Raw genomic sequence first — 12,463 nt, 5'->3', positions numbered from 1 at the left:
GCTTTTTACATAATATTTTCTGAAATTAAAACTATCACCTCACACACCTGTTTCTTTTGCTCCAAACAACAATGTTGTATATGGGTTCCAGATGTGTTTTCATTGTTTCTCCTCAATTTATATAGCCTAAAGATGTGTTCATTTAATGAATAAAAGCATGTATATGCACTATGTTCTGTTAGGATGATAATACTTTGCTTGTCCCACACGCAGTTTGACTCCTGTTCCTGAGCATCAGGATGTCTCTGACAATGTCTCAGGGTGACGGGGTGACTGTTATCACCGTTACCACAAACCCAAAGAGTAAATGGCCCATTCTGTGTCAGATTCTGGGTACTGTGTGTTACAGTCCAGTGTGTTCTGTAGCTCACAATATGAAAGGAAAACTGACAGAAACTCTGACAGCTCTTGGGGTGAGTAACTTTATTTTTGATATATTATTATTTGTTATGAAATGGATAATTTTCAGCCTTCAATGCTAATTGGTTGATAGCCATTATATATTAAAGAGCACCTGGGTGATTCTCACGAAAACTTGGTTTTAAAAATTTCAAGCATGAAAATGTAAAAATTGCTTAAATTTACTTTTTTTCCCACCAGACATTGAAAAGCAAAGTCTGGAGTAAATGGGAACATTAATTTAAAAACTTTTACTTATCATTTAACACTTTTTGTAACATAATAAAAAAAAAATCCTAAAAAATCTCATTACCGCAACAGTCAGAAAACATCAACACTGACATATTTTCAAAATGACATGAGAAACCTGAAAGAACATAATTTGGAGATTCTGCACATGCATTTAAAATCAAAGTATTATGCTTCTATTAATTAAATTAACATAAGCATCTGTTGCGGTAATGATAATCAAAATGTCGTGTAAGCATTCCGACAAGACAATATTTCAAATTAACTGTAAAAAAATTATCTTACTTGGTAGCCATCTTGAAGTAACTGGTCCATGTGCTTGGTCACTCAAAATCAAACTTGATAAAAATTCTGTATGTGTGCTTAAACTGTTCTCAAAAAGTGTTGCGGAGGATGAGAACATCAGGCATGGACACATCATTTTCCTAATTTTTCTTCATTATTATTATACATGAATATTCAGTAAATATTTTTTCTGTCATCTAAAGTAGTCTAGCAAAACATCCATTTATTTTTTTCTTAATATTTTTGTGTTAATTTGATTATATTACAACATAACGCATGTTCAAACACAGCCGGACACATTGCGGTAATGAGAATTTCAGCAGAAAATGAGATAAAATTTCCAATTATAAATTCTTATGTTGAAATCACACAGCATTGTGTTAATTCTGATGCTTTTAATGTTACTATATTACACATTTTAAAGCTAAAATCATTAGTGCCGTGGTGTTTTAATGGTTTCGTGAGAATCACCCACCTATTGTCCGATTCACGTTTTTACATTTTCTTTGGTGTTTAAGTGTGTATTAGTACATGTTAACGATATGCAAAAAGTACAAACCCCAACGTAAACGATAACACGAGTTATCATCTCCAACGTAAATCTCTTTTCTTGGACTACAATAATCACACAGATTAAGCAATGAAATAGTTGCTCTTTAAAGCTAAAACCTTTATGTGCATCACTGCACCCATAGAGGAAAAATAATTTACATACATCACACTATGTACAACAACAGCATAACACAGTACCTTTAAAAAAAGTATGCTGAGGAGCTGTTGGTGTACACACTGGTAAAAAAAAAACTTTATTATATATATTGTCCTATTCTATAGATTGTACAGATGATCGTGGGAATCATAAATATCACAATGGGGATTTTTCTTGTAAGCATCTATTGGTACTCTAGCATCCTTCAGGACTTACGAGCACCTTTTTGGCTCGGTGGTATGGTAAGATTAATTTCATTCTTCTCATCTATATGTTTTTAAATCAGTTCATGTGAAATCCATTGAAGACATACATGAGATAATAACAGTAAAAGATGATCTGATACATTTAAATGGACTTATAATTATATACTTATAGTTTTTTTTTTTTTAGAAGTAGAGGTTTTTGTAAAATACGCTTGCATGCACTTAGGGGGTTTTGCAGCTAAAGAAAGTCAAATTTGATTTCAAATGATGTATTTTCATATTTTTATTTGTTTGCTTTGTCTTTTAGTTTCTTGCAGTTGGAATCGTGTGTATTCTTGCTGCAAAGTTTCCCAGTCCCTGTGTGGTAAGTGTGCATTAAATCCATCTCTTGTTTTTATTGCCACTTTTGTTTTCTCAGTATCATCAGTTTATATTGTTTGTGTGTTACAGTTGGTCATCGCAGTGATTTTGAACATAGTCAGTGCTGCGCTGGCGATCACAGCTGTTGTGTTGCATTCAGTGGAGCTGGCCGCAAAGCTCTATCCATCCTGCGGTTACAATAATTATTCACCTCATGAGGATTATATAACAGCATCCCCTGAACAGAGGAAGGATCAGGAAATTTGTCTGTACTACAAACATCTCAATCAGGTGATCTTCTTCAATTTCAGTACGTCGCTTTGTCTTACAATGAAACACTTTGTTAATGCATTTGTAATTTGGAGCGAGCTGTAGTTTTATTAAAATGAGCCCTAAGTGTGTGCTTAGATTCACACTTACTTTATATTGGATTATAGCTAGTACTCATATTATCTTTCTTCTATGTGTTATGGTCTTTTTGTCTTTTGCCACTGATTTTTTCTAGGTGATCTTGAGAGGTGTTAATATCATGATGATAGTTTTGGCAGTTCTTCAGCTCTCCGTAACCATCAGCTTCAGTGTCGTGACTTTAAAAGCTTTGTGCAAAAAGAGCGAAGATGCACAGGTATAAAATATCACCAGAATTACAATAACCAATCACATTGTGATTATAACAATTTAAGAGAGATGCTAATGTTTGTTTGTGGTTTTACAGTCTGTGGAGGACCCACAACTTTACAAGCCTCTCATGGAGGACGCTACTTCTAATCCTGCATGCTAGAGAAACACAATGAACATGGATGAAAACACTACAGGTTAAAGTTTTTGAGGTGGATTATTTACAGCAGAGCTGCATTTTGAAATAAATAACTAGAGCACGTTAGCATCAACCTCTTGCACATATGTTACAGATAGCACCTTTATAGTATTTTCACATTGTAGAATAATTTTAATATTGATGAGTTAAATTTGTTTTCGGCTTTCACAGCTGACTCTAAATAAATGTAGTTTTTGCTTATGACAAGTTTATTTTTTATATACTGTAAAATTGAATCTTGCCTGTATGTGGCCTGATATGGTATTAATATAGCTTTCATCTTACATGTAAAGATTATTTCAGAAACAAAATGGCATTCTTTTGATATGACACATTTGGCCACTAGGTGGCGACAGGATATTATAGTTACCATTGAGGAAGCATAACTAGACACCCAGTCAATGTCGGAGGATAAATGTCTAGTGTTTAATTTAATTAACCAAACAAAAGCTTAACATAAACATTTTGAAAAGGTAAAACTTCCACCATAGCCCATTCGATGTATAGAGTTGAAATGAAAACCTACACTGTAAAAAATACTTTGCTGCCTTGAACTTTTTTGTTGAATTAACTCCGATTTACAAGTCATTTCAACTTACTATTATTTATATTGACTAGAGATGAGTTGTTATAACTACAGGTGAGTTGTTATAACTTATTAAGTTGACTTTTCTTAACAAAATTTTATAAGTTGTGACAACTCATCTCTGTTGACATGATTTGTAAATCTGAGTTGATTTAGCAGGGAATTTGGGGCGGCAAAGTATTTTTTACAGTGTATAAGGTTTGAAACAAATGGATCAACTCTAAACTCAGTTACTGTTACTCCTTTACACTTTTCTCTTTGTTGTTTTTAAATTTAAGTCTTTGTTTATGCTTGGGCTCATGACTATAACTGTCTGCCCTCACCTGCCTTCAGGTGACCAAAATGGCAGACCAAATGATGAGACCAAAAAACAAGAAATCCTTTACCGCAACTAAAACATTTAATGTGCATCTATTTGAATTTTTAATTTACATTGTGTAATAATGTTACTATATTTGCATATATTACCACAAATTATACAGACAGTCATTATCTTAAAATAAACCTCAACATAAAGCACTTATTTTTTTGACTACTGTATGTTATCCTGCACAGGTTTTTACCAAATCAACAACATATTGAGTTGGAATTATTTTATATGAAAAGAAAGAACTGCAGAATGCAAGAGATGTAAACAGTTTAATTTGTTGTAGTTCAGCACTCAATACACAAAAATTTGACCACCAGTCAGGATCAAGTATTCAATAGCTGTGCAATAAATGATCTGTCTGTGAAATCCAGGCTAAAGTCTTATAATCTGAAATGAGAATCAAAGTTTGATATTAATCTTTGACATGATCTTACTCAGTCAATATTAAAGATATCAAAATTAAATTTTCACAGAATGTTTTTTACATTATATAGGATCAGGGCCGGAGTGGGGCCACTTTTCAGCCATAGTGTTATTCCAAATTAGCACTTTTTTCAAATTGGATAAATAAAGCAACAGTTCAGCTCTTACTATAGTTTTTATTAATATCATGGTTAAACAAATAAGGTTAAAGTTAAATAATATTTCACTTAAGATGAGAAGTTAACAAAAATATTCCTCTACACTCTAAAGGGGCTGGGTTGTTTTTTTGCCCATAAAGGGTAAATATTGGACAGAACACATGCTGGGTTAAAAATAACCCAATGTTGGGTTGTTGTTATACAACCATGGATTATAATAACCCAACAGTTGGGTTAAAACAACCCAGCATTGGGTCAATTTTAACCCAGCAGCGTGTTCTGTCGAATATTTACCCATTATGGGTCAAAAATAATCTAGCCCTTTTTGGAGTCTATTCCACAAGGAAAGGTTGATAAATTATTAGCATTGCTAATGCGATGAGGGCTATGATTAATCAGGTGCAAATAGATATATAAAACCCAGTCCTAATTTAAAAAGAAAACAATTTGACAAAAATATTAAATCCAATATTGGGTAAATATATAGCATAAAAAGTGATTTATAAGCTTTTTTTAGGCTGCTCATTTTTGACTGGGAACACAAAAGGTGTTATATGGTTCTGAACACAACCTGAGGGTTAAATAACTTTAATTCATATTGTTTACTCATTGCCTCCTCGTTTTTAGCGGGGAACTGGCTTATCTGCTGCTCAGAAACTGCTTGCATAATATTTGCAAAGTCTATGAATCGCATGTATACACAAAAGGCTAATATTTTAACAAAAAAAATGTTGGCTTGTTAATAGTTTGAAAACGGTATTAGCCGAATAATTAAGTTGCTAATGCTAACCATTACTAGGCTTATTTCTCTTTAAGTTACCTGTTGTCACTTTTGTTTGTCCTCTTGAAAATAAATCTGTAAGTTTGGCACATTTGGCAGCATCCTCCTACAATGGCTTTTTTCTTCAACCTGTTTTTTTACGCCCTCCTCCTCTCAGACGCGTTTTGTTACGGTAGGGCCGGCTCAGCCTACCGGAGAAAAGTTTTGGAAAAGACGTGCTATGGACCGAACCAACTCTATGGGAGGGGAGGGGAAAACTCCTTCACATGGTACAACCCATGCAGAGGCTGCGCGCTGCAGTGTCAATGCGAAACGTGTGAAGTGTCATTTAAGAGAAGATAGACTCACTAACGTGACACATGTAAAAAAAAAAACAAAAAAACTCGATCGGCCCAAAAGTGAAGCGGCCCACCGGGAATCCTCCCGGTTCTCCCGATTACCCACTCCGGGCCTGTATAGGATGCTTTAATGTAGACAACAGTAAAATGACTTCACAGATTGGGTCAAATTTGTACACTAGTCAACATTTGAAGTGGATCAAAACCTTTCCTAAAAGTTGTCTTAAAACCAATAGCCAAAACCCGTTTTTGTCTTAGGACAACTTTAATGAATGTTTTTGATCTACTTCAAATGTTGACTACTATATAATGTATGGTCGAGTATATGGTACTTACAAAATACTGTATATGTTCGGAGAAGCCATTTTACCAGATTGTAAAAAGTATGAATATATTATGAATAAAATATGAAGAATTTTTGTCAAATCAACATATATTTTTATGTTACTTGAACTTAAAAAATTAAGCTGAACAATTTCAACTTGATTTTATAAGTTATGTCAAATTTTCACAGGCCAAAACTTAAACTTAGTTTAATTTCATGCTGCATTGCATTTTTTTACAGTGATTTACAACTGAATACTTATAGTAAAAGTTTAGAAAGATTATGCAAGAGTACAGAAAAATTCACCATCAGATTTAACTTAATAGTTTAGGGATTGATAAGTTAGGAATAAACCAAATACAAGATCCCCTCCCCCCATACTGTACTGTGTACTCCCACATAACTAATAAAAGTAGTTCAGGTGTCATTACCAGAAACAAACAAAACTACTTTCAAACAAAACAGATGTCAAGGTAGCTTTTTTAGCACTTCATTGGATTACAATGGTGTTGAAATCTCCTCACTGTAATATGATACAAAGCTATTTTGGGCATAACATATTGTGTATGCCTATTTTCTCATGACTTCTATTTTCTGCATGCAAAAATAAAAAGACACTTTGTGGATGCACCAGTAACCTTAAACATTGTTAATGATGCCAACAACTATTTGACACACACTACAATATTTCATTGTTTGAAAGGGAACAGATTTGCAATCGCTCTGCATCTTGCTCCTGTTAACCATATGACCACTTCTCACTTTGAGTACATGCATTGTGTGATGATGTAATTATATCATGTAATTTAAACTGTATGGTTTATGTGCTATGAGAGTTTGTTATTACAACTTTTTTAAGATTTGTATCGAGTAACTATTTGTTTTTGTTTGACAAGAAACCTTGTAGTGATCTTTAATTTTAAAAGGCACACAGAGACCATTATATAGCTAGTTTTTATTAAATAACCATTGAAAAACATTTGTGATTTTATAAGGTCGGTTAAAGGGTTCACTTCAGGATGAGCTCCCTCTGGTGTCAAACCAGATCATTATGAATCGTTTCACAACAACAGAACTGCACGAGAGCAGTAAAGAAGGAGATTAGGAGGAGGAGGGATGCTGGAAGAATTGCAGCTGGATGCGGAGGACTGGAGGCTGCCTTATATACGCTCATAATGATGATTGGCAGCCCTGAATGCTTAGACTTCTCCCAAACATTTAGAACTACACTGTAAAAATTAGCTGTAATTGTGCAGTTGGTTGCCAGTAACTTACTGTAGTAACGACTGAAAATGTTTCATGTTTATTTAACTTTGAACAAACTGTTGCCAGTAAATAACATAAATGTAAAATCTGCAGTAAATAAGTTACTGGCAGCTAGTTTCAAGTAATACCCAGAAATACTGTAATTTCTACAGACATTTTTTTACAGTTACATTTAATACTGAAAACCAGTTTTGTTGGCAAACAATTATTCAAACAATTCATAGGGTGTTGGCATTTAGCTAAAATCATGTGACTCAGTTGGTTTGATGCATCTGAAAACATTTCTATACAAGACTTCATAGATGAGAATTTAACTTTACTCTAGACTGAAGTACAAACACGGTGAGTTAACTTTTTTTTTCATCCGCAAAACTCTCACACTTTAAACTTTTGTGAATGAACAAAAATGTGAACCTGTAAATCTTAATAACTTCCTTGTTCAGCAGACGGTAACTGTGAGTTTCCTCCTACAAAACTTAAACAACATTTCAATAACCATCAATTGTATTTTAAAACTTCTTTAGAAATTTAAATATCAGTTTTTTTTAGCTGTGAGTGTTTGTGTATTTTCATATTTATAGTTATTTGGTAAATAGCCTGACATACCACACATGAATGCATGCAGGCAGAGTTCAATTATATTACGAAAATGTGTTTTTTTTTTAAATAGTTTTTAATGTTGTCCATATCTGATAAGTGTGTGAAAAAAAACATTTCATACTGACACTGTGTCAGTTAACATTTGTGTAAATAAGAAGCAGCCCCCAACAGCCTATAGTGTGACAACATGCCCCATTAAACTCTTACATTTGGGCAATAAGGATGGTGGACACATTCAAAAGCTTGTTTGTTTGACGATATATTCCTATATGGATTTAAAAAAACAACCCTATGCTGAATAATATTCTTTAATAAATAATAATAAATTGTGTGTTAACTATATCACTATCACTTAGGGCTGTCACAATGATTAAATAATCATCTCCTCGCCATTGTTTGACCTCATCGTGGTTATTTCAGATCACCGCAATGATTGTGCATCTCTCTAAAAAACACAAGGGGGAGCTGCAGCGCCTGTGAACAAAAAAATGTATGAGAATTAAATGTCAGAGCAATAAAACAGGCAATTAATCGCCATAATCTTCGCAATTTATTAGACAAATAACCGTCAGCCAAAATTCATAATCGTGACAGCCCTACTATCAGACATCTCTGTTTCTTTCGGCCATAACTTCTTATGTTTTCTGTCTACTTTTCTGGTAAATGTGCCTTACTTGTATATCCTTAACTTAAGATAGCCTGAAAATTTGTCCATTAAATAGAAAAGATGTATGCATTATGTTCTGCTACTACTTTGCTTGTCACACACAGCAAGTTGTCTATTATTACCTACGAAGGTTGAACGTCATCACTTCTGTCTGTTCAGAGCTTCAGGATGTCTCTGACAATGTCTAAAGGTGACGGGGTGACTGTTATCACTGTCACCTCAAACCCAAAGAGTAAATGGCCCATTCTGTGTCAGATACTGGGTACCATGTGCTACAGTCCAGTGTGTTCTGTAGCTCACGATATGAAAGGAAAACTGACAGAAACTCTGACAGCTCTTGGGGTGAGTATTTGTTTTTTTTAATATAGGGGAGACCGGGGCTGGTTGTCTCACGGGTTGGTTGTCACACTGCTTATTCCAGACATACTACATGGCACTGTGGTACAATTTTGATATCAATTTGTTAGCCTTTAATAGCTTACTCATTTGCACTTGAAATTTTGCTGAGCAGACACAAAACATTGAGGTTAGGAGACAATTTTTTATTTTTATGGGTCAGAGTAAATTTTCATGTTGGTGTTGTTTTTGTGTTGAGATCTTGTAGGATATTAATCATTCAAAAACAAAACACTCATTAAAAAGCTAAAAGTAGTAGCTTTATTTTGAGTCATCTTTTAGCGATCAAGTTAAAGCCGTGTGACAGCTAGCTTATCATGTTTGTCAAGAAGTCAGTTGGGGATGGTTGTCACATAGCTTGCGGGGTTGGTTGTCACATAAGAATATTGGACATGTAGACCTTTTAAGACTGTTTGTCTGTTTTTGTTTGCTGTTAAAATTAAATAAATAAAGCATTAAATAAAGAGGTTTTAACACTAAAAAATATTTCATTTTATTTCTCAACACAGTAGACAATGGGCTTTATGGCCAGCTGCACTACTTCCTGAACTTCGGCTAGCTTCTTGTTTCCTGTCTGCCATTGTTTGGCAAGCTGATTAATCCAGGTGTGCATAACCTCAGTAGTCACAACAACAATAATCATACACACCTGGATTAATCAGTTTGTCCAATAATGGAAGACAGGAAACAAGGAGCTGGCTGAAGTTCATAGTGCAGCTGGGCATAAAGCCTATTCAAGTAACTGATGATCACCCACTTTAATCCCATTGTTTAAACATAAGGGGCATTAATAACAACTATCATAGGGGTGGATTCATATTCAAACTTATTTGCAGTTTCTAGCTTAAAAAACAAAAAAGTTACACATTATCTTTTCAGATCCCAATTTATCACTGAAATCCTATTGAATTACTATAGGGACAACCAACCCCATACCCTGTGACAACCAACCCCGTGATGGTGTCAGAGTTGTGTCAGAGTGTCTTTGATGGTTAATTACTTCCTGTTACAATACATTTGAAAAGTAAAAAGTATACACATTTAAAGCCAAGACTCCAAAGTTTCATTTCATGAATTACTGCTGAAAGATTTTTTGAAGATGAGCAATTCATGCATGAGTAAAAATTGTGACAACCAACCCCGGTCTCCCCTATTAATAATTGTTACACTGCACGCATTATATATAATGTCCTATTTTATAGATTATACAGATGATAGTGGGAATCATCAATATTGCAATGGGGATTTTTCTTGTAACCACCTACCATTACAATAGTAACGTTCTGCACACTGCAGCACCTTTCTGGTTTGGTGGCGTGGTAAGATTAATCTCATTATTTTCATGTTTTTATATCACTTCATGTAGAAAAATGAGAATCAATTTAAGACGTAAACTACATTGCTTGATTATGGAAAAAATTATATTCACTGTTATTTTTTTGTATTTATTTCAGTAAGTGTTGCAATTAACTACACGTCTCAAAGCAGTGGTGCCTTTGAAGTGCCTTACAAACACATTGGTCCAGCAGCACGCAATTTATATTTTAATCGCATATAATTGTTGAAATAATTGACTATCTTGTTTTTGTAATTGTTTGAAGCAAAAATTGAAATTGAAAAAAAAAAACCGATTAATTGCACAGCTCTATATGGGTCAATAATAGTAAAAGATGATCTCAAACATTGATGATCTTATTTAGTTCTTTTTATGTATTTTCTTTTTTTGCTTTGTCCTGTAGTTTCTTGTAGTTGGAATCGTGTGTATTCTTGCTGCAAAGTTCCCCAGTCATTGCTTGGTAAGTGTGCATGAAATCTATCACTTAGATTTAGTTTGTTAACTTGTTCAGTTTATATTGTTTGTGTGTTAAAGTTGATCATCGCAGTGATTCTGAGCATAGTCAGTGCTGTTCTGGCACTCACAGCTGGCGGGTTGCATTCAGCGGATCTGGTAACGGGTTACCAACCATACTGTGCTGACAATTATTATTCACGTTATGGAGATCCTGTAACACTATCACCTGAACAGAGGAAGGACCATGAAATGTGTCTGTACTACAGGCATCTCAATCAGGTGGATTTCTTTGTTTTCAGCTCATTTTAATGGAAGTTTGCGGTATCAGATTTTCTTGCATTTGTAGTAGTGAGCTGATATGTTTTACCGAATGGAGTTACGCACAGTGTTCTGAATTGTTGGGTGGTCCCGGACCTCTTATAAGCAGTGGTGTAGTGCAGGGTTTACGGAGTATACCCACTTCTTTATTTGATGGCATGGAGTATACCCACTTCTAATTTAAAAGAGTGGGGGCATAGCTTAAGAGTATACCCACTTCTCCAGGCACCACTACACCACTGCTTATTAAGGGCCCCCCTATAAAGCACAATAATATCAACTAGAGAGTTCCCCTGGTTTTTATTAAAAGCTAGCTTCTAGGGGACCCCCATAATCTTTGACATAATTCGAACACTAGTTACACGTTAAAATTAATTTTAAATTGGATTAGAGCTAGTGTTCATATTGTCTTGTAGGCATTATGGATCCTAATCTTTCAGCTGTGATGTATTCCCATCTAGGTGATCTACAGAGGTGTAAATATCATGATGATAGTTTTGGCAGTTCTTCAGCTCTGTGTAACCAGCAGCTTCTGTGCTTTGACTTTGAATGCTTTGTGCGAGAAAATCGAGGCTGCACAGGTATTGCATTAACACATCCAATCACATCCATTGTAATTATGACAATTTAAGAGAGATGCTAATGTTTGTTTCTGGTTTTACAGTCTGTGAAGAACCCACAACTTTACAAGCCTCTCAACGAGGACGCTACTGCAATCCTGTATGCTAAAGAATGAAAAAGCAATGTGTTGCAATACAAGAAGTTCCAGTTTTTTGTTGTTTTAGGTGAAGGGTTATTTTAAAAATAAATTTGGCATTACCCTCTTTCATCTGTTTTATAGATAACACCTTTATAATTTTTTGAAAATATTTAGCCTTTTGGCTCAAATTCTACATTTATTGATACAATCCTTCAAAAATCCTTTATCAAAAATAAAGTTGCTAAAGTTAAAGTTCCTCCTGGCAATAGAAGAACCAATTTTGGTTCCCCAATAACCCTTTCAGTCATGGGTTCTGAAAATAACAATTTCTTTTTCATCTGTTTATAGTCTGAAAAATTTTTTACTACTAAAACAGAAAGGTTATGTGCATTGACCTTTATATATTTATATATATATATATATATATATATATATATATATATTCCTTTGTTATTGTAACTAAAATAACGGAAAACAAAATGGTTTAGTGGTTGGCACTGACCTTGTATTAGATAAGTAGGTTTGGAAAAGCATGAATGGATGGATGGACTGAAATTATTTAATACAAATGTTCTGACTATTATAGTGACTGAATTATAGTCATCTGTTTGATGACTAAAATGTCAAAATATAACAAAACATGCTTCAATTGATCATTCCGGAACTGTTAATGAAATACTAGGACTTTTTTACTATTTGGGCACTTTGCCAGTTCTGT

At 34.2% G+C, this 12,463-nt stretch overlaps 2 protein-coding genes across 2 annotated transcripts; both read left to right on the top strand.

Annotated features, from left to right (window-relative positions):
* The first annotated feature begins 186 nt into the window (after positions 1-186).
* On the top strand, positions 187-4,134 carry LOC129448705 (uncharacterized). Its single transcript, XM_055211278.2, has 6 exons — positions 187-413; positions 1,768-1,884; positions 2,156-2,212; positions 2,299-2,499; positions 2,714-2,833; positions 2,924-4,134. The coding sequence occupies exons 1-6, from the start codon at positions 240-242 to the stop codon at positions 2,987-2,989; spliced, it is 735 nt and encodes a 244-aa protein (XP_055067253.2). The 5' UTR covers positions 187-239; the 3' UTR covers positions 2,990-4,134.
* Positions 4,135-7,021: 2,887 nt separating this feature from the next.
* Positions 7,022-11,872, top strand: LOC129448704 (uncharacterized). Its single transcript, XM_073872528.1, has 7 exons — positions 7,022-7,615; positions 8,647-8,881; positions 10,138-10,254; positions 10,675-10,731; positions 10,806-11,006; positions 11,507-11,626; positions 11,710-11,872. The coding sequence occupies exons 2-7, from the start codon at positions 8,708-8,710 to the stop codon at positions 11,779-11,781; spliced, it is 741 nt and encodes a 246-aa protein (XP_073728629.1). The 5' UTR covers positions 7,022-7,615; positions 8,647-8,707; the 3' UTR covers positions 11,782-11,872.
* The last annotated feature ends 591 nt before the right edge of the window (positions 11,873-12,463 follow it).

Source organism: Misgurnus anguillicaudatus, chromosome 10, assembly GCF_027580225.2.
Source record: "Misgurnus anguillicaudatus chromosome 10, ASM2758022v2, whole genome shotgun sequence".
Lineage (NCBI taxonomy): Eukaryota > Metazoa > Chordata > Actinopteri > Cypriniformes > Cobitidae > Misgurnus > Misgurnus anguillicaudatus.
The sequence above is the reverse complement of the archived record's forward strand: the minus strand, read 5'-3'. Positions and strand labels throughout refer to the sequence as shown.